The sequence below is a fragment of the Cydia pomonella genome, chromosome 9 (assembly GCF_033807575.1).
Source record: "Cydia pomonella isolate Wapato2018A chromosome 9, ilCydPomo1, whole genome shotgun sequence".
NCBI classification, from domain to species: domain Eukaryota; kingdom Metazoa; phylum Arthropoda; class Insecta; order Lepidoptera; family Tortricidae; genus Cydia; species Cydia pomonella.
The window spans coordinates 17,752,184-17,774,990 of NC_084711.1; the positions used below are offsets into that span (position 1 = coordinate 17,752,184).

Consider the following 22,807-nt stretch of genomic DNA (forward strand, 5'->3'; position numbering starts at 1 on the left):
ACTTTAAAAGCAATTAAATTAAATTAACGTTTATTTCAAGCGCGTGTGGCTCATAAAATGTTAGTTATGTACAATAAAACTTAAAAACTATGTTAGTAACAATAAATATCTTAACTAAAATCATAACAATTAAGAGTAAGTAAATTTCTGTAAAAATATTGTATTCAAAACCCCGACATGATCCATAATTATTGTTTCAGAAGTTTTAATTAAATAAAAGTTACATGATAAATCGGACTTTAATTATTGTTTCACGCCGAGGCCTCAGTTTTCAGCGTATTACTGGAATTAACAAAAGAAAAATAATTGCGAGAGAATTTTCATAACTACTATTACATCTGTAATTAAAACCACGACAATCAGCTATACATGTTCACAATAAGGTAAAGTATAATTTGGTATGGCTTAAAAATGTCCACTTCATATCACGAAAACTACAAAAAAATTAGATTGTGTGTTAATACCTACTCTAATGCGGTAGCGTTTCCAACATGGTTTCTAATTAGAGATTATAAAACATTTAAGTAAAAGTAAACAGATTAATTAATACAATTCTATCGGAGTCCATTAATTTGCCTGGATAGAACAAGGTCAGTGAGCTTTAATTGAAAGTATTGGACTAAAATTCTAAATTTTGCTTGTTCCAATTGATCCTTTTTGTTATAACTTTCAGAAAGTAGTATGTGTCAAAATAGTACAGTAACCGCAAAATACAATTTATTATTTTTACGTTGTATCAGAGGTGGGTATAGTAGTAATGTAGAAGTTATTACGAATAGCAATAATATAAAGAAAGAAGCGATTTTCCCAGAAAAACAAAGCATAAATCAATGTCTAGTCTATTATAGGTATTAGCTCGTTCAAGACGTTTCCAGAAAGAAAAATATACCGACAGCAGCGCCACCTACCGGGCCCAATTGTTTTTTTAAAACCTTCTCCAGAATATAACAAACACTTTTCTGAATTGGTTCAGCCAAACGCGAGATAATCGCGGATAAACATACATACATACATACCCACGAATCAAACTGAGGAACTTCCTTTTTGCCTTACGAATTGGTTTTCCTTATTTACAAATATATATCAATAACAGCTGTCATGTGCTCTGCTGGTTGTCTTCAAGCCCCTACATAGTATTTCCGTAGCCATACCTAGAGTACTACGGCGTAGCGCTACGAGTGTATCAATCGAGTTAAATACAGAGGCCAATTCGAACTTATATCGGCATATAAGTTCGAATTGGCACCGTAGTCACAATTAAAATATTAACTTACGTTTTCATGCTTAAACCGTGTAAGGATTTTGATTTCTCTTAAGGTTCTCTGACAATAGGTCTGATGCTCGAAGGGCGATATTTTCTTAATGGCGACTTTCGTTTTCTTCACGTTGTCGAAGGCCGATCTGGAACAAGAGCAATAAATCATCGTATGCGAAGGTTTCGCCGCCCTAAAAGGGTATTATCATATGAACGCGTAGATTCCGCAGTTAAGTGAGAAGGCCGGTACTCTGTATCGGCAAAGTGGTGATGGCGGGTAGATATTTATCATCGTAAGCTGTCATATGTGTGAACCATTAACAATTGAATTACCTCAAAATATAAGTGAGGTTTCTTAGCTTACTTATTACCAGTCACTAAGAATCCTAAAATTTTTTTTTCGACTATTAAATATGTCTGTTTTTATGTTCGAAATCCGTATGATACGTATTGGCAACATCGCGGCAATTTTACTTAATCAACATGATTTTCTGCATGCCTTATTAACATAGAAAATGGTCGGATTTGTAAAACAACATATTTTCATATAACATAATGTCAAACATTCCGCTGTTATGGTTATTGCAATACTTTTCTCTTTTTATTAGACCATTACCCCAGGCGAGGTAGGCATATCAACAGCTGAAATAACTTTGAAATTATACTGCTTTACGAAAATAAACTTTTTTTTTGTATAATAATAATAAATAAACCCACGCATGTTATTATTTCAAACAACAAAACTTAAGTCTGGCAATTTAGCAGACTTATTTATAAAGAATTGTATGAAATCTAATTTTCTTTAGGTAAACGTATTAGGAAGCTTTAACACTTTCGGGCGGCATCTCCAGTACAAAATGAACACACATACCTGTTTTTGGCAGTGAATGTGTTAACAATTACACGAGAACTTTATAAATGCGGCTATCCTTAGCAATGTCGAAACTAATAGATAGATTGTATTAGCGTCAACTTGTACGTACTTCCTAAATACAAGTGTACGTATTAAATACAACTCGTTTTGAGACATACGTTTAAGAACTATATAACTATCTGTACCCCTAGTGTAAATTTATTCGATAGCGAAACGTGATGTTACGCGATTGCGTTAAGTCTCATTTTGTATAGGATTTTGAGTTTCCAAAACGTCCCGCTTGGCGCGCTGTTTCTAAATCCCATACAAAATGGGACTTAACGCAAACGCGTACGTCACGTCACGCTATCGAATAAATGTACATTAGGGGTTCTGTATAACCTAATAATTCTATTACATTAACGTCTTGATTTAATTATTTTAACTCGTATATTATGAATATCCTGACCTACTTAATAATAACATGTGACATTTTAGGGAGTTGAATAGAAATTGAAAATATGACTGTTTTTTAGTTAGCATTTCACATAGAACCTAACATTTTTACGAAGGCTATTTTCGCGGAAATATTAATAATTATCATATATTTTAACTATAAATTAATATGAATAAAAGATTTAAGTGTATAATCAGTTGATAGGATCATGATTTTCCTAAAATGTTGCGAGATTACGAAGTAATGAAGGTAAATTGGATTGTCTACGTTATTTGCAATTTCTACTGAACTCCACTTTACTAAATATATTGTATAATACATAACAGGTAGAACTTAATACAATATTTTACGGTGTTTGTGTTTGTCAAAGGAAACACATGAATTAATAAAATACCTATACATATACAGCGCAATGCACGTCCTTTACCTGTATAAGGTTAAATATAAATTGGAGAAACCGGATCAAACTAATATAAGGCGGTCTTCAGATTAAATGCGGACATCGCTTTATACCTCCACGCCTGGTACTATCACGGTCGTACTACAATACTGGCCAATAATATATCACCTCTATGTTTTTATGGTGTAACTTTTTTTTTGTTTGTGAGTGACTTCCACCTCACTGTTTTAGGTAGTCTAGAAGTATTCCTTTGTACGAGCGATGAGAAAAATTTGTCTCATGTAACGGTTTTTTCATAGAGGTTCTTTATTTTAATGTATGTAAACTTCATTTTTGTACTTATTATAGCTTTTTTAAGAATATGCTGCGTCTCTTATTGTGATTCTCAGTATTTCATTGCAGTATTTATCATTTATTTACTCTATAAAAGTTCATACAAAAACACACAGTGTATATTATTGGCCGATACTGTACAACCGAGCGACGTGCGAATACGCGTCAGTGCGATACCCGCGTAAGACCAACATCTGTCCTGTAGCGCATGGTGACAGGCAGCCCGCAGCGAAATTTATGGATAAGGGCTTTAAAGCCTTGCGGGGTGTAAAACCGAAACATAAATAGTTTTATGCCTGCCTAGCTGGATTAGGTACAATGTTAACGCGTTACTATGTTGTAAACGAGTGGCTCTGTGAGTCTACAACCTCGGGAGTCCAAATTCGCCATTTTGAAAAAAAAAAATATAACTGAATCGACAAAAAAACATATTATTAGGTATCGACCCTGCTCACAGAATTTCACGAGAATATAGGAATATAAAATATAGTAGAGGAGACCAGCCGGACATACGAAAGCATTTTTGCCCAATCTGAAACAGATAAACATCGCTCGCGATTCGCGCCCTCAGAACTCAATAAGATATTTAATTCTGACTGTATGTATATAAAAAATTATAAATTGGATAATAAACGAAGTTACAGATTGATTAACAGCAAATAATTATCGTCAAACAAGTTTGACAGTATTTCACTTAGGATAGGGGAATAAATAAATTTTTAATAGACATGATCGAAGAATAGATCATGCCAGCTTTTTTTCAAATGACTGTTCACAAAGGATAACCCAGGCTACGTGATCAGTTTATTCAGTGGTAGATTCAGCAATAGTACAGGATTCAGTTTCACATTGTTTATTTATAAAGCAAATATTAATATTGAATGTAAGTGCAATGAAGAAGCGTCATACTCGTATTCCTTTGACTCAGCCTTCGAGCCGAACACGATTGCAGGCACAGTGCATCTGCCGTTTTCATACTGAAAGAACGCTAGTCTTTCAGGCGAGATGACATTAGCACCCTTTAGACCAAAGACGGCGGGAGACATTTCTTAATGTCATTTCATACTATTTATATTACCTACTGATAACCGATTATGAGTGCAGCCCTTCTATCGGTGTTGGATATGGTCACATGCAACACAGTGCAAGCTGGTCTGACAGCTGATACTCGTATGAGCATCGCCGGCCCGCAATAGCGGCGTAGTAGTAGGTCTACCTATGTCTGTTTTCCGTGTTTTACTATATTAAACACTCAATTTGTAAAATTTATATGTACCTTTCTAGATGCTGATGGCATAGACAAATATGACACCTCATTCGATTTCGTAACCTGTCTTAGACAATTTGTCTAATTCATATTTTTACTACGGGTAGAGCTGAATCGTTACCTGTAAAACGAAACACGGCTGTTTTATTTAACTAAGGTTAGTAAGGGTGTATGAACAAAACGCACCTTTTCGGGTTATCGTGGAGACTCGTGTCACGATCGGGTCCAGTATTTATGTACATTAGTACAAAAACAAATACGAAAACCTACCATGGTGGGGCAATATACCATTTAAACAGATCAAATTTGCTCCTTGAGCGAGCATTAACGTCTTTTGCAATACACTCACGCGTGTGTCTGTAACTGATTGTTTTGGGCAAACAGACTCCGAATCACATTGTAAATAAATTCCCTTGCGCCAACAATCTCATAATGTACATGATTCATAATTAAAGAGACATCTGCACACATTATTTCGAGTTCAAACAATGTAAGGCAAAGGGAATATTTGCTAAAAAATAAATTACCGCCGCTACGTTACCATGACGGTTTCATTTTTTAGAGACAACATTATATAGGCCATAAATAACATTTAAATAAAAAGCAAATATGATACATCGAATATTACTAACACAGTTTTCCGCACGGTAGTCCAACATATTGTACATGATTCAATAGAATAAATTAGATTTGAACTGCGTTTGAACTAACAAGGAAAGGTACCCAACTGTCCGGTTCCTATTTGATTTATATTTATATATGTTATAGAGTAGTCTAAAATAACGGACACGTATTTTTTTTTAGCTGCCCAAACTCAACCTATTGGGAGAAATTGTCCTCCAAACTACTAAAAAGTTACTAAATCTTAAAACTCCTATAGAAAGTGATGCTCAAGCAACTTGCTAGTTAATGGCTTTTTTGAGTATATGTTTGAGAACAGGAAAAAATAATGTACACGTGTTTTGTTATATCTGCTTAAACTCAAGTTTTCCTAAAAAAAACACCCGTCTTTATGTGTAACTTTAGCGATAAGATATTATAAAACTTCGAATGTCGATTTTTTTTGGAAAAAATGAGTTTTAGCCGATATAACAAAACACGTGCTCATTATTTTTTGCTGCTTTCAAACATATACTCAAACCAGCCATTAACTAGCAAGTTGCTTGAGCATCACTTTCTATAGGAGTTAGAAGATTTAGTAACTTTTTAGTACCTTGGAGGACAATTTCTCCCAATAGGTTGAGTTTGGGCAGCTAAAAAAAAATACGTGTCTGTTATTTTAGACTACTCTATAACATATATAAATATAAGTCAAATCGGAACCGGACAGTTGGGTACCTTTCCTTGTAAATATTGTTGCAACCACATAACATGAAATCAGTAGTTATGTCTAGACATTCTTCACTTATTCATTAGGAATTATTAATGTACTAGACCAAGCGCCGAATTTCTATAAGTTTACCTAGAATAAACATTCAGCTGGCTTTACCTAGACAATTTCAATTAATAATAAAAGTCGATCACAAACTTTCTATAAAACTGAACGTATAATCAATAATGTTCGTATTAGGTGTGCCTGTGCTGATAAGTAAGATGGACAACCGTGAAGAAAACGAACTCCCTGTTGATTTAGGCCATGCTATTAATTCTCAAGGTGACAAGGGAAATTATACTTCAGAGCAATATTATTTTTTGCAATTTGGACTTCTCACGTTTCAATTATACTGGCTTAATATTGCGACTGGCGTAATTAATAACAAACAATGGTAAATGGTGTGGCCAGTTAATCAATTGTGTTGTATCGTATTGATGCTGATGTGTATTTTTGGTGAGGACGTGCGTGAAATATGAAAAAATAATGATGAGTGATGACGATGACACTGATGACAGTAAATGATCGTAGGGAAACACCGAACATATTTGTATATTAAACAAAGCAAACAATACTATATAGGTAATGTCATTAACTCATTAGGTCGATATGGCCAAGTAAATATTTATTCCCATATCACTTAAAATTATAGAGAGGCACTTTTATTTATTAACCCCCTTATTCATAAACATGTACTAAAGATACAATGCCGCTTATCATCGTTTGTCCCTTTCCATCATACCAATACGTCGGAAAGGGACAAACGATGATCTGCGGCATCGTAACTTTAGTACACGTTTATGAATAAGGGGGTAAATGTTTAAAAAGACGTTTAGCACTTAGTCAAGGTAAAAAAAAGTCCATAGGCTACGGTGACTGCTTACCGTTAGGCGGGCCGTATGCTTGTTTGCCACCGACGTGGTATAAAAAAAATATTCTGCTGAAAAGGAAAATACCTAGTTGTTAATTTCTAAAGTCATCATTAGTGAGGAAAGGAGCAATCTATATAAAATTATTCTATTGTCAAACAAATATTGTGTTACAGCTTACAGGAATACAGGAATTACTTACGTTCAAACACCTAAATCTTTATAAGATTTACTAACAAATATCAAATTATTTTCCGTAAAGAAGACTAAACTCAAGGCGACACGTGCATCTAGAAACTTTTAACAAGACGTACTACCTTTTTTCGCGGCTGTTTAAACAGTAACTTTTCTTTTAGTATCTAATGTAACGGCTATATACAACTTACGACCCTTGGGGCTAAAGTTACAAGGACCTGAGCCCCGCTGGCGGGAGATAAGACAATAGAATACTGCGTAAATGATGGCAAGCGAGATTAGATTACGCGGCGATACTCAAACGCGCTCGTTTAGGATAATTTTCCGTTAACTAATGACTACGCAGAACAATTTGTGTTCAGCTTTGGGCAATGGTAACAATGAAGCAAGTAATGATAATCACGTATAAACTATAAATTTTCGACACAAAATATTTATAGCTTAATTAATTATGTAATCAAACCACAAGCAGTGGTTCCCAAAGTTGACTGGGCTCCGACCCACCTAACAAAAACTGCAAAATTCGGGAACCACCTCTAGGCCGTTTTAAAAAGGGTGCACAAAAATATTTTTAGCAACGCTTAGATGCCCTAGTAGTTTCAGGACCCACTCAATATTCGCTTGCAACTCACTAATGGGTCGCGTCTCATAGTTTGGGAAATGATGATTAGAAGAAATGGCATAAGGGAGCAATGCAGCACTGTTTTGCTAGGAGATAACGCCGCTAGTGTCATGGGGTCCATATGCCGCAGGCCGACTTGTTGGACGGGTTCGGGGTTTATGTGATTTTTGAAGTGAAAACTTCTTTAGCGGCGCTGTGCACTTTTTGGGATGGGGAAAAAATGTTAAACTCGCGACATGTCACGTGACCGACAGATTCGACAGATTAAAAAATTCGTAAGACGGACACGTGACATAGTCGTTGAAATTATGGATATGTTATGGATGGTTGTTGATTTTTCTGAGAGATAAACTTTTTAATGTTAAATAATTGTAATAGTTCAGAAGTGTTAAATTTTGAATGTAATATAAATTGTCATGTTTGTATACGATAGCGCAATAAATGAATATTGTATTTTACCACATAAATGATAATACTTTCATACTGATAATTAAAGCAATTCGTGCAAAATTGTTCCCTAACCATTCCAAAATATCAAAAATGCACAACGTTATTCATATTCAAGTTTTCACTTCTGCCGGCACTCTCGGAGTGCAACCCGTCGCATCGTTGTTTTTTTTTGTAGGCATGTATATTTTTATATTTTTCTTGTTTCGCTTTAGTTTATTACAATTAATATTATTTCTATATTTTAAAATCATTTTATATTATTTTCGGAAATAATCGCTCCAAAAGAATAAAAATATGTGTACGCTCTGTTGTTTAAAATGCCTCTTGTATAAATACTTTCTCTCAGTTCGACGTATAAATAATCCATGATTTAATTCCAGCGGCGTCCCATGCATGGTTCGCATTTCGTTCAATATTCCCTTTTATATATCTTCGACCCCATATTTTATTCTGAGACTTACGAGGTCGACTCGTCCCATACATATTATATTGACAGCTAAATAAACTATGCAAATTGAGATAGTCTTCCACAATCTCATTCGTTACTTTTACTTAGTACCCCATTCAGGCGAATAAACTAATAATGAAAGTCTAAATAAGATAGTATTTGCTGTAGCCAAAATTTGGTCCCTAAGCGACACAAGTAGAAAAGAAGGAAATTTATTTTCTAAGTTCGCTTGCCAATCGAATTGCCGGTTAACATAAAGCGAGCCAATTTTATTGAGAACCAATATATTATCTGAAGTTCGAAATTCACAGAAATAGCACGTAAATATATTAGAAGTTAATTTCTAACCGAGCATTTACCAATATTCAATTTCTCGGAAGTGGCTTTAAAGTCTCAGTTATAAAAGGTGATCAATTCACTCCGGTTGAGTTTTCAATATTTTGCACTTCGAGAAAAAACAGTGCTATTTCCTGCACCGAGATACTTGATTTTCTGTATAAAGCAAGCGAAAATAGTGCAAAAAGCGAGAACGTTGTATAACGTTGACACTCAATTTCCTTTCCCGGCTAGCGAACATAGCGATATAGCGAAGATCCGTTGCCCGCGGCAGAGCCAGTAATGTAGAGAATACAGTAATTGATTTTGAACCCCTAGGGTCCGCCGAATTCTACACAGCAAATATAACAGAACCTAGCTAAACAAAGAGAAAATTCACGTAAGATAACAATTCAAAGGGCTCTGTGTATTACGGTAAGAGAGATAAGTGTGATTAAAATAAGAGCCCTTAATCCTTGGAGCGTTCTCCGATTTCACGAAATAACGCTCGATAGATGGCGTTGGCGCTCGGTACGCGAGCGCCGGCAACGCGACGCGCGTTTCAATGCAGACTAGAATAATCTTGATAGTTTTCAATATAATTTCAAGCAACATTAATTTTAGTGTCATATGATATCATATGGGCACTCTTTATTTTATTGTATATGCACAGTAGTTTTTTTTTTTATGTACACTACTACTAAGTGTACAGACTACAGAGTGTACTATAACCCTTGCTCTTTATTCTGTCTCTTTCACACCAATGGAAAATGAAGAAGTTACTAAATGACTGCAGGTATAAATAAAGTATATTAGTGCGATAGAGAGACAGATAGTGTTTCCTTGTCGTATCGTAAACGTTTGGCATGTTGGCTACGCACCCATGCTGCCCAGCCAAGATGCCAATCGTTTGTGCATATTAGTACGAGAGAGAGACAGATAGTGTTTCGTTGTCGTATCGATTGGCATGGTGGCTACGCACCCATGCTGCGTAGTCAAGATGCCAGTCGTTTGCGCACATTAGTGCTATAGAGTTTCAGTGTTATTTGAAATCACGTTAGGGTTTGTATTATTATTTTTGACCCGAATGAAGTCCATCCAGGTTCTTATGATGGAGTCAGGAGTTGGTCACCAGAACTCCTAATCTACTCATTATAATTCCATCGTGCTTGGGCTCAAAAGATTTGCCCTGACGAACACCATCGATCTAGATGAGGTCCAGGGTCTCATGACGGAGTCAGGAGTTGGTCACCAGAACTCCCCAGAACTCCTAATCTACTCATCATAACTCCATCGAGTTTGGGCTCAATAGATTTACCCTGATGAGCACCATCAATCTAGATGAAGTCCAGGGTCTCATGATGGAGTCAGGAGTAGGTCACTAGAACTCCTAATCTACTCATTATAATTCCATCGTATTCGAGCTCAATAGATTTGCCCTGATGAGTACCATCGATCTAAATGAAGTCCAGGGTCTCATGATGGAGTCAGGAGTTGGTCACTAGAACTCCTAATCTACTCATTATAATTCCATCGTGTTTGGGCTCAAAAGATTTGCCCTGACGAGTACCATCGATCTAGATGAAGTCCAGGGTCTCATGATGGAGTCAGGAGTTGGTCACCAGAACTCGTAATCTATTTATCATAACTCCATCGTGTTTGGGCTCAATAGATTTACTCCGACGAGCACCATCAAATTACCATTATGATGAATAGATTAGGAGTTCTGGTGACCAACTACTGAGTCCATCATGAGACCCTCGACTTAATCTAGATCGATGGTACTCGTCAGGGCAAATCTTTTGAGCCCAAACACGATGGAGTTATGATGAATAGACTAGGAGTTCTGGTGATCAACTCCTGAGTCCATCATGAGACCCTGGACCTGATCTAGATTGATGGTGCTCGTCAGGGCAACTCTATTGAGCCCATACACGATGGAGTTATGATGAGTAGATTAGGAGTTCTGGTGACCAACTCCTGACTCCATCATGAGACCCTGGACCTCATCTAGATCGATGGTGCTCGTCAGGGCAAATCTTTTGAGCCCAAACACGTTGGAATTATAATGAGTAGATTAGGAGTTCTAGTGACCAACTCCTGACTCCATCATGAGACCCTGGACTTTATCTAGATTGATGATGCTCGCCAGGGCAAATCTATTAAGCCCAAACACGATGAGGTTATGATGAGTAGTTTAGGAGTTCTGATGACCAACTCCTGACTCCATCATGAGACCCTGGACCTCATCTAGATCGATGTTGTTCATCAGGGCAAATCTATTGAGCCCAAACACGATGGAGTTATGATGAGTAGATTAGGAGTTCTGGTGACCAACTCCTGACTCCATCATGAGACCCTGGACCTCATCTAGATCGATGGTGCTCATCAGGGCAAATCTTTTGAGCCCAAACAAGTTGGAATTATAATGAGTAGATTAGGAGTTCTAGTGACCAACTCCTGACTCCATCATGAGACCCTGGACTTTATCTAGATTGATGATGCTCGTCAGGGCAAATCTATTGAGCCCGAACACGATGAGGTTATGATGAGTAGATTAGGAGTTCTGGTGACCAACTCCTGACTCCATCATGAGACCCTGGGCCTCATCTAGATCGATGGTGTTCATCAGGGCAAATCTATTGAGCCCAAACACGATGGAGTTATGATGAGTAGATTAGGAGTTCTGGTAACCAGCTCCTGACTCCATCATGAGACCCTGGACCTCATCTAGATTGATGGTGCTCGTCAGGGCAACTCTATTGAACCCAAACACGATGGAGTTATGATGAGTAGATTAGGAGTTCTGGTGACCAGCTCCTGACTCCATCATGAGACCCTGGACCTCATCTAGATTGAAGGTGCTCGTCAGGGCAACTCTATTGAGCCCGAACACGATGGAGTTATGATAAGTAGAGTAGGAGTTCTGGTGACCAACTCCTGACTCCATCATGAGACCCTGGACCTCATCTAGATCGATGGTGCTCATCAGGGCAAATCTTTTGAGCCCAAACACGTTGGAATTATAATGAGTAGATTAGGAGTTCTAGTGACCAACTCCTGACTCCATCATGAGACCCTGGACTTTATCTAGATTGATGATGCTCGTCAGGGCAAATCTATTGAGCCCGAACACGATGAGGTTATGATGAGTAGTTTAGGAGTTCTGGTGACCAACTCCTGACTCCATCATGAGACCCTGAGCCTCATCTAGATCGATGGTGTTCATCAGGGCAAATCTATTGAGCCCAAACACGATGGAGTTATGATGAGTAGATTAGGAGTTCTGGTGACCAGCTCCTGACTCCATCATGAGACCCTGGACCTCATCTAGATTGATGGTGCTCGTCAGGGCAACTCTATTGAACCCAAACACGATGGAGTTATGATGAGTAGATTAGGAGTTCTGGTGACCAGCTCCTGACTCCATCATGAGACCCTGGACCTCATCTAGATTGAAGGTGCTCATCAGGGCAACTCTGTTGAGCCCAAACACGATGGAATTATAATGAGTAGATTAGGAGTTCTAGTGACCAACTCCTGACTCCATCATGAGACCCTGGACCTCATCTAGATCGATGGTGTTCGTCAGGGCAAATCTTTTGAGCCCAAACACGATGGGATTATAATTAGTAGATTAGGAGTTCTGGTGACCAACTCCTGACTCCATCATGAGAACTTGGACTTCATCCGGGTCAAAAATAATAATGCAAACCCTAACGTAATTTCAAGTGAAAATGCGTTTTTCAGAAAATCGCAGCCAAATAACACTAGACCTTACTCATAGTGTTGTGTTCCTGCCGGTGAGTAAGGTTGCCAGAGCTCAACGAGGGGTGGGAGGGGGTTAGGGTCGGCAACGCGCATGTATCTCCTCTGGAGTTGCAGGCGTACATATGCGGGCCGTATGCTTGTTTGCCACCGACTTAGTATTAAAAAAAAAGTAACACTGAAAATCCATCAATAAGCGAGTCTAAAAAATGAACTTTTATTAAGATTTTCTAATCGCAGTATATAGCACTTCTCGGAATTCCGTAGCTGATTACGATCGCAACGAATGCCCGACAATCGAGCACAGGTCCGTCCTCTAAGCGCGCTCCGCGCGGACTGAGAGCGGGGCGTCGCTGCTGCGTGATTTATACGTGTTTTAAAAAAATATAAATTTACGGCAATGTAGGTCCCATAGTTACGATTTTTTTTTTTATAGGTTAACATAAAGTTACAGTTTGCTATAATATTATTTTTAAAGCAAAATATGCGTACAATTTGCGGAAATAAAATATAATAAAACCCTGTTTTCGCCAAAAAAATGAAGAAAACTCGGAAGGTATTTTATCAGTTTTTTCAAATGAATCTTCGATTGTTAATCAAACCAGCCCCTCGTACGAGATATGTTGAATCAAATTGTAGTCATTCATGTACCAAATGATTCTTGTTTATAGCAAAATTGAGAACCGAAACGCCACATCTCACTGCAAAATTTGGAAAAGACTCCCAAAAAACCTCATTAAAAAAGAGGTTTAAAAGAGAAAATGAAAATTTGAACTGTTGGAGCCCCTAGTTTAGGAAACGATTATTTAAGTACGTTATCAGTTTTTGAATAAATACTAATAGTTACGTCGTAATCTTGAATGAAAAAGGAAGCATTTTACAAAATACGCTCGTCTGTAGGAATAAGGACTCTTAATCTGTTTTCAACCTACATGGCATATTCCTCCCGCTATATATGTATTTTACTTTTTCTTTTAATATGTTCGTTACATTGATTGAGCAATTAATTTAGATACAACTGTTTTAACGGATGTTATCTTGCAGGTATAATTTAAAATAATTGTTAAAGATTAAATACTTTTATCTCATGAAAAATAATTGCGTTAATCAAAAACAATTTAGATTTTTAGAATGTTGTTTTACTAGCCCCGATGAAGATTAGATTAGATCGTGTAGTTCTACACAAATATTTTGTTAATTCTGATAAATTTTACACATGTAGATTAAACGACTCAGTAATGGGAACCACAATAATAATGTTTAATCTAGTTTTCATCACACTTGCTCGTAAACGGTGTTATAGTATGCCAGCATACTGATATGTAATGAGTTACATTATGGCCACGGGCGTAATAGTTTTTCATCATGGGCGTATTGGGCATAATGTTTTTTTTTTAAGTAGGTATAAATGAGTTTTACTTTTCAAATACTGGTATTTACAAAAATATTTTTTGCATAAATAAATATTTAATTTGATTAATTTAATTGCCGTTTAAAATATTTTTACATAATTTTCAATCGTGGCTGAATGCCGGATGAGTCTGTGCCTTCGATGCCTAACCTGACAAAAAATTACAATATGGCGGAAGAATGTTTAAATTGTTACCGTATTTTTAGAAATATGTCGATTAAAATTTAGTTTTTGTGTTGTGTTGAAAAATATTGTGTGTAACTCCGGGGGTAACAATATTGCAAACCCTTTATCACCCTCGTTTCCAATATGTTACTTACCCCCCTCGTTGCAAAACGTCCTATTATTTTGAACGTATAATAAAATTGCATGAAACGTTTATTGCTGAAAGAAATTATTTTCTCAAACATGCAATGAATTATTGATGTTATGTTCCTTAGGCTGCGAACTATGACATTTCAGGTGCGACTAGGAAAAGAGGTCGTTAATGGAATATCATACAAATCTTGCAGGCCTAGGCCGGTAAAGTCCTCTTTTTTGTGTTATTTTTTCTTTTTTGTGTTTTATTATTATTATTTCAGGGTGTCGTAAAAGGGATCGAAAATTTGATTATTTTTGCGCTACGACGCACGGTTTAGGAGATACAGCCCTATAGAGATTTCTGCATGACTGAAATAAAATCAATTTTTGTTCCCCTTTAGGAAACCCCAAAGTAATAATAAAAAAAACTCAAAAAAGAATAAAAAGCGTAATGGCGTGCGTCGTAGCGTAATTAAATGTTTGTGCCCCTTCAATACCCCACGCACTGAATAACCTATCACATAAGGACATGAAACAAGCATATTTTTATTATTATTTCATTGCATGTTTGAGAAAAATCTCCTAAACCGTGCGTCGTAGCGCAAAAATAATCAAATTTTGTTGTCCTTCAGGAAACCCCAAAGTAATAATAAATAAAACACAAAAAAGAAAAAAAAACGTAATGGCAGTCTATGTCGTCCGGCAACCCCTTTCGTCCCGGCCTCTGTAGTAATGTACTATTATGAAACATTGTCGAATTGTGTTCACTTCTGCATGCATGGGCTGGAAGCAAAATTGTCATTATACACCGTGTTTTTATTGAATTCCGTTTACTCTGGGGTATGCGACCGTAAGTACGTTTAAGGAAACTAAATGGCATAGTTAGTTTAAATACGTTTTTTTCTATATATTTTATTATAATAAGTAATTAAATGTTGCTAATAACGTTGTTGTAACATGGGCATTACATTTAATTCAACCAAACAATTGAAAACTGTGACATATCAATGTCATTTCGAACATCAATCGTCCGAGATAGTACCTACGGTTAGTAGCAAATGTATAAACTAGTACTAGTGTATTCGCTCGTAAGGGCCTTATAAGATAACAAATAAATTATTGAATATCTCAAAAATGGAGTTAATTAGAATACCAGTGTCTTTGAGAAAGTTACTTTATTTAAGCTCAGGAATGCTCCCTTGAAATTAACGGAAAAAAAACACGGTGTATTGACAGACCCCAAAATTGCTTTCCCTATTAGTCCCCTCCTAAATCTCCCTTTCTAAATCTGTTATATTCCTATCCTAAAAAATAAAGGATCGTTTTATTCAGCACAAATGGAATTTCTTGCGTTTGAATTTAGTTATTGTAAAATATTTATTTAGCATTTAACATTGGTGCTTTTTAACTAAACATTCTTTTTGTACAAACGGCAGAACCTCAATAAATGCTCAAACTTATACTCTGTATCTTTAGGTGTTTAAATAAAAGTAAACAATATCTACCCTCAAATGGCTCCCTAAGCTAGTTGAGGGTAGATGAAAACATTACATGATCAAATAATGTAGGTTAAAGTCAGGTTGTTCAGTGGCAGGATCTGGCGATTTTGTATTTGGTTGGCTAACCAATAAATGTTACAACCACCCGAAAATGTACAAATTGTTTGTTTACTTTTATTTATATACCTAAAGATACAGAGTATAGACGGGAACATGTGCATCGGGGCTAGTAATGACCGGACTGAGCAATGCTCATACAGTCAATTCAGCCTTATCAACATGGTATCGTTTTGTAGCAGTCATCTTCATCTCCAACGTTTAACGGCGACGACCCAAGCCCTAAATAAATGTTTAAATAAGAATTAATGGGCCGTTTCACTGCGTCAAATAGGTTTTTATGTAAATGTACTAGCTCGGAATTCCAGTACGAGTAAATGCTGGAACCAGTGGGTATCTGTATTTTTTCCATGAATACTAATTTGCTACTTAGATGGTCTCGCCTATGTTTGTGGCTTGATTCACCATTCATAATAAGTCATTCAACGATATGATCCACTTTCTCTTATATTTCAATTGAAGTCGGCACAGTACTTTTTTTCACACCCCTCTGTCACTCACAATTTCCTTTCTGAATTGTTCATACCTTCCTAAATCTACAATTAATTCTCATTTTCATTTTCTTGTCATCCTCCGTCTACAATTTGGGGCCAGAGTTTAATTATAATGATTGTCATTTGTTCTAATATATTAGCGGGAGTCGACAAGAAGCTTGCAATGCTGTTTTAACTTATTGGGACCGTGCGAAGTGCGTGGTGGGGGTAAGTAAAGCGATCCCAGCGCATAAGGTGGTAAAAATTTGAACTAACTGCGGATAGCGTCTTTCATTTCGTACGATTATATGGCTCGAAATGAAACTTTGATTTACGATTACTCCTGAAATATTCATTTAAATTGTATGGTGTAAAAGGGACCATTGTAATCTGTATGAAATGCTTAATATAACTAACGTATTTATTTTGATAATTGTTAATAATGTATCCATGTAAATAGCTTTGCAAATGCCACATATTACGTGATCTTTTTCTAGAAGTTAAGAATGGATATAGTAAGTTATCCTTAAAAGATAGACATTTCACATCGCGGACTTTTTTGTAGACCTATGAATGAGAAACAACCCCACCATACATTGTGTTGTTATAGCTCAAACGGATTAGGCAGCGTTTTCGATTAAAGCTCTTAGCCAGCGTGATTTTTTCCGACAACATCGTTATATTTCAAACAATTTACACAATACCTTAACAAGTTATATACTTAAGCCTTCCTCAAGAATCACTCTATTGATAGATGAAAGTCGTATGAAAATCCGTTCAGTAGTTTTTAGTTTTGGAGTAGTTTTATAAGATGTAGTGAATTGACGTTTTCCCCTAGAATTGCGGACACTAGGTTGCGTGACAGTCGTGCACGCTCCCAATAATCTTATTTTACGATAAATGGCGGCTTTTATCATTTGATGCTTTTAAGTTGTCACAGCAATACGATACCGATCTGTCAGTGTAAAATATAATTAACTAAAATAAATTTAAACAATTTTTAGAATTTTATAAAAGTTAATTGTATGTCTATTCTCCGGTACGTTATGACGTAATATTAAATACAATATTCAATGCGCAATAGTAGGTACCAACGATTTTTAAACCTACGACCAAATTCGAAAAATGCTTTTAAGATGTCATGCACAGCGATACGATACCGATGTGTTAGTGTGAAAAGTGACGTTTTTGGTTGAAGAAATGTCACTTTTGGCACTGACCTATCAGTATCGTATTGCTGTGACAACTTAAAAACATTGTTCGAATTGGGCCGCCAGTTTTTGTAGGAAAAAAAATACACTAATTAATTTTCACTAAGCACACCCGTGGACTATAGCCCGAGCCCTCTTGTACATGAGAGGAGGCCTGTGCCCAGCAGTGGAACGTAAATATATAGGCTGAATTATTATTTTTATTATTATTACACCCGCCGACAGACTTGTAATTTCTCTCATTCTTTGTTTTATTTTGTTATCATTTTAATGTGATAGGCTTTGTGAGTAAAATAGAATGTGGTCAAATAGTACATTACGATACAAGTGCGAAAAATAGGAATGTCGAATCGAGTGGCGATCAATTAAAACACGACCGAAGGGAGTGTTTTAAATCGACACGAGTTGCGAATTACCTATTCGCACATGTATCGTACAATGTTTTACAGTACATATGGCCCTTTAAATGTTCGACATAGTAACGTAATATGCTAATTTTCGCACTAGTGCGGTAAAGGAGCACCATATGTACTGTAAATTTTATTATTACCCGTGTCATAGACCTAGAAATTAAGTTGTGATAAGAAAGGAAAACTGAACGCTTTCATTCAATTTATGCATCTATACAGGAACGGAAACTAATAATAAATAAGTAAATATAGTACGTACGGTCACGGACTTTAATTGTTGACCCATCTACGGGCCAAGCTAATTTGGTTTTTTAATACTAACGCTATGACATCTCCAATGTAAAGTGCACCCTCAATGACTCAAAGTCCATGACTGTACTATCGTGGGTCGTAAACATTCGGGAAAATCTTATTATTTCTGCGGAAATTACAAAAGTTAACATATAACAGAAGAACATAGAACATATAAAGAAAATTGGACTAAAAAAAGATGAGAAAAATGCATAACGTTAACTATAACAACGTTTTTGACCCACGTTATACATTTATGTTGTTTTCACTAAACGAAGCCTATCTTTCATATAACTGATCTGATGATTCACCAAAGTGTAACTTTATACACTTGCGAAGCTACACTAACCCAACAACTCACGATAATCTGTTCGTTAACCTAAAATCTAGCACGGTCATACGCCATAATTTGCATATAAAGCTGAGCTCTCATATTTAATGTCGTATGAAGTGGACGTGGCGCAGTAAAGCGTTCGTCATGCTTGAATTTCAGGCCGAGCATTACCATTACTTGAGGGAGCGCCGCCGACGGCGAGTCGCTTACTGTGATGAGCTTGGATAACAAGACCTCGAGTTACACCGTACGTAGGTAACGTAAGCGGAGTGAAATCTGCACAAAATTCAATGTCGTATTAAATAAAAACAACATGCTTATTTTTTATAAAATGTTTTTTGTGACGTATTTAACAATGTTCAATGTAAGATAAAGTTTACTCAACTGCGAGATTTTTAACGGCAGTTATGGTACTTTAAAACCATCTGTGTCGAAAACACAAATGTTGTCATTTTTTTTATTAATGACCAGAAATCTTATGTTTATGACTAGTTATGGAGCCCAGTGTCATTTGGAGAAAAGTGACTACACTGACGACAAAGCCAAAGAAACTAGTTTTCTGATTTAGGAATAGCCTACAATTAGATCGTATTTGATGTGGAAGAGACGACGGCAGTTTTCAATAGTTCTCATTGAGGTATACGAAGTAAACCGGTTCGTGCTACTAAATGGTATATCAACAACGTAAGGATTCATACTTTGTCTCGAGGTCCGGTGATGGAATCGAGGAGACACACTACAAACTTTACCCAAGGAAGAAAGGTAAATCATCCGTGTTAGATAATGCAGATATGGATTTAGATATACTGGTTCGTTTAAGCATGCAGCTGGGCGGGCACTTGGAATGACATCTCAGTTGAGTTCGTTACGCCTAATGAGAGGCGACCCAGTCTCTTTAAACGTATTTACTGCAACATACACTGTGCTATAAAACCCGCTCTGCTCTAGTACTTTCAGCAAACTAGAATGCAAATATGCTGCCAACGAGCGCTTGGTTACTAAAAAACTTACAAAAAACAATGTAGCAAGCACTTTGCTGTATATACAGCACCGTTCCCTGGACGACAAAGTTGGAAAGATAGTACGGTTTCCACCGATTTTGTAGTGCGCGATACCGACAATTTAGCTTTTGAATAGTTCACGAATGGAACCCGGCGGACTGGAGGAATATTCGGAGCGCCCAGATTCAATTATCTTTTTGTTCAGTTCACTGTACCGTTACAAGCGGGGTTTTCTATTGGGCTTGTAACAAGAGATTGGAAAAATCGAGGTTATGATATTAATGTCTGAAAAGGTGAACTATTTTTCGGTTAAAAATACTTAGGGCAAAGTAGAAAGACAATGGTAATCAAACTGAGCTACGAGTGACTTAGTGATAAGCAGACAGTGATGCATTTATGCGCTTGCAACTCGGCATTGTCATACAGAAACACTTTCATTTCTCCATTATAGCCGCTCCTGCGCGGCATCTTTATCCAAATCGGCGGTCCATTTTCGCTTTGTGAGTCAAATTTTGAAGTTTAATAACAAAGACCTAACGACGCGTTTATTGTGCCCTTTTTTGCAAAATAAAGGCTTATTGTAACGACTTTAGAAATATATCCCGCTCATTGAATATACATTAGCGTAATCCGGGCACGTCGCACAACACATTGGCGGTAATACAATGTACAAAATACGTAGCATTATTTGGTAATAATAAATCTGCAACACATCTGGCGGTGAAGTTTAATGTTACAAACGCCTGTCTACCCAAAATCTTCTAATTTATACATAAATAACATAAATTCGTAGCTTTGAGAAATGACTAAGCTCAGCTCAGTATAATATTGGACGACGAACATAAGTAAACGTATTATGGGGCACATTAGCGTAATCTCGAGACGCGGCACCTTATGATCGGCGGTGATTTAAACAGCGTACAAAATATAACTATGTATATAGACTAGCGACCCGGCCTGGCTTCGCACGGATTACATAAAATCTTAACAAATTATAAACTTAAAATCTTCCTTGAGAATCACTCTATTGATAGGTGAAAACCGCATAAAAATCCGTTCAGTAGTTTTTGAGTTTATCGCGAACATACAGACAGCCAGACGCGTTAAAGTTTTGACGTGAAAATGGGGTGTAATTCATCTTTTTTTTTAATACTACGTCGGTGGCAAACAAGCATACGGCCTGCCTGATGGTAAGCAGTATCCGTAGCCTATGTACGCCTGCAACTCCAGAGGAGTTACATGCGCGTTGCCGACCCTAACCCCCTCCCACCCTCGTTGAGCTCTGGCAACCTTACTCACCGGCAGGAACACAACACTATGAGTAGGGTCTAGTGTTATTTGGCTGCGATTTTCTGTAAGGTGGAGGTACTTCCCCAGTTGGGCTCTGCTCTAGATCTGGAATGACATCCGCTGTGCTGTGCCCTACCACACAGAGCGAGATGACATTCACAATGCCCATACCTCTCTTGTGGACGTAGTTTAAGGACATACCCGGGTCCAAAATCTTTTTTTTAATATTAAGGACAGATATGCAACTATGCCCCTTCGTTGAAATTTTCGATTTTTTTGTTATTAAAAGAGGATCTACCAAAATATTGTATGAATAAATCGAAAACGGTCAATATATGTACCTACAACGAATTTTGTATTATTTTTTTGCATTCTGTCAGTATTCAAAAAGGAAAATGGAGAATACGTTTGAATGGAGAAGCGGTAGTCCACTATCCTCTTAATTAATCATTTGTGGCTTTTTCTATATTTACTGCTTATTTATTGGTGAACTCGGGCATTACCATAACAACAAAAAATGTACTTGCATGTGATTTAATATTCGCACGCGCCGCGGAAGTAACCACGAGCACCTTGAATAAAATATACCCTCACGTGTACCCCCCTATTACAGGAAACACCTTCGATAGGCACGGCTGCCTGGAAATAGCCTATTTCTAAGTAGTCATTTATCTCTCGGCGCCATTATCTTCCATTAGGGGAAAATGAAAATCCAACTTCGTAAGTTGGTAACAGCCATAGCCGAGATTAGATTTATACTTATTTATTCGTTGATGTAATGAACTGTGAGGAATATTCTATACATAATTTTCTGGAATCTTTGCAATATTAAATTGAACGAATCCGCAACCACTTTTCTCTATATAATAGAAGCCAGAATAATCGCACTTTGTGTGGGTAACAAAGCTTCCCTTCCCTCTAATAGGTATTAATATTTTCTTGAAAAATCTGATCTTTTCTTAAAATATAGACACGCGCTATCGCAGTATCAGCTATTTTTATCAATTTAAAGCTAATAGGTCTGTGGAAGGAATTAAGAGGAGCTAACGCAAAATAGTAGTTTTTACATACATATATTATAAATTACATAGTTTTACTAAGGCAAAGGCCATGAAAAAATCTCACGGACTAGAAAAAAATCCCCAAAACGTCTCTATTTATTATCTATTTCTTTTATTGCATCTGGAATACCTACTGACATGACATAAATTTATTTAATTCCGCTACCTAAAGATTGTCTGGAAGAGATCGCTTGTTATCGATAAGACCGCCCGTTGTTTACCTCTTTAATGTGCTGTATTATTTGTATTCATTGAGGTGTGCAATAAAGAGTATTTGTATTATATTGTATATCGTTACCCTGTATACCACAGCAGTATAATGTTAGTGTAAAATTGCTAGTGATAAAGCTGAGGGATTTGCATAATTATAATCTTCAGTCGGCGTCGCATATTTTCATTGTAAAGACCTGTCCAAAGAAAAACACTTGCCTACCTACCGTATCTCATACTAGCATTGCGCTGAGTAACGACATTATTAACTGTGTTCATTGTACGTGCGCAGTCTGTAACGCCGCAATGCGTAAACTTTGGGTATGTTTTCATGTTCCACTGCATTTTGTGATATATACGAGTACTATGTACATATGAGACAAATACGTTGACGTGTGACTTGTAGAAAAAAGTGGCTGTGACATAATCGGACAGACAGACGGACATGACGAATCTATAAGGGTTCCGTTTTTTGCCATTTGGCTACGGAACCCTAAAAAGGCAATAAAGAAATGTTTCTACAGACGGATTTTGCCCAATAACAGTTATTATGATACTGACAATAGAAATTCCGATAGCGTAATGTAGAACTCGA

At 36.8% G+C, this 22,807-nt stretch overlaps 1 protein-coding gene across 1 annotated transcript in view; it reads right to left on the bottom strand.

Annotated features, from left to right (window-relative positions):
- The window catches only part of LOC133521568 (mitogen-activated protein kinase ERK-A), an 83,155-nt gene that overhangs the window by 28,499 nt on the left and 31,849 nt on the right, over nt 1-22,807 (bottom strand). The window contains exon 2 of the mRNA XM_061856601.1: nt 1,275-1,401. Coding sequence (XP_061712585.1) covers nt 1,275-1,401 — 127 coding nt within the window. The remainder of the gene's footprint in view (nt 1-1,274; nt 1,402-22,807) is intronic.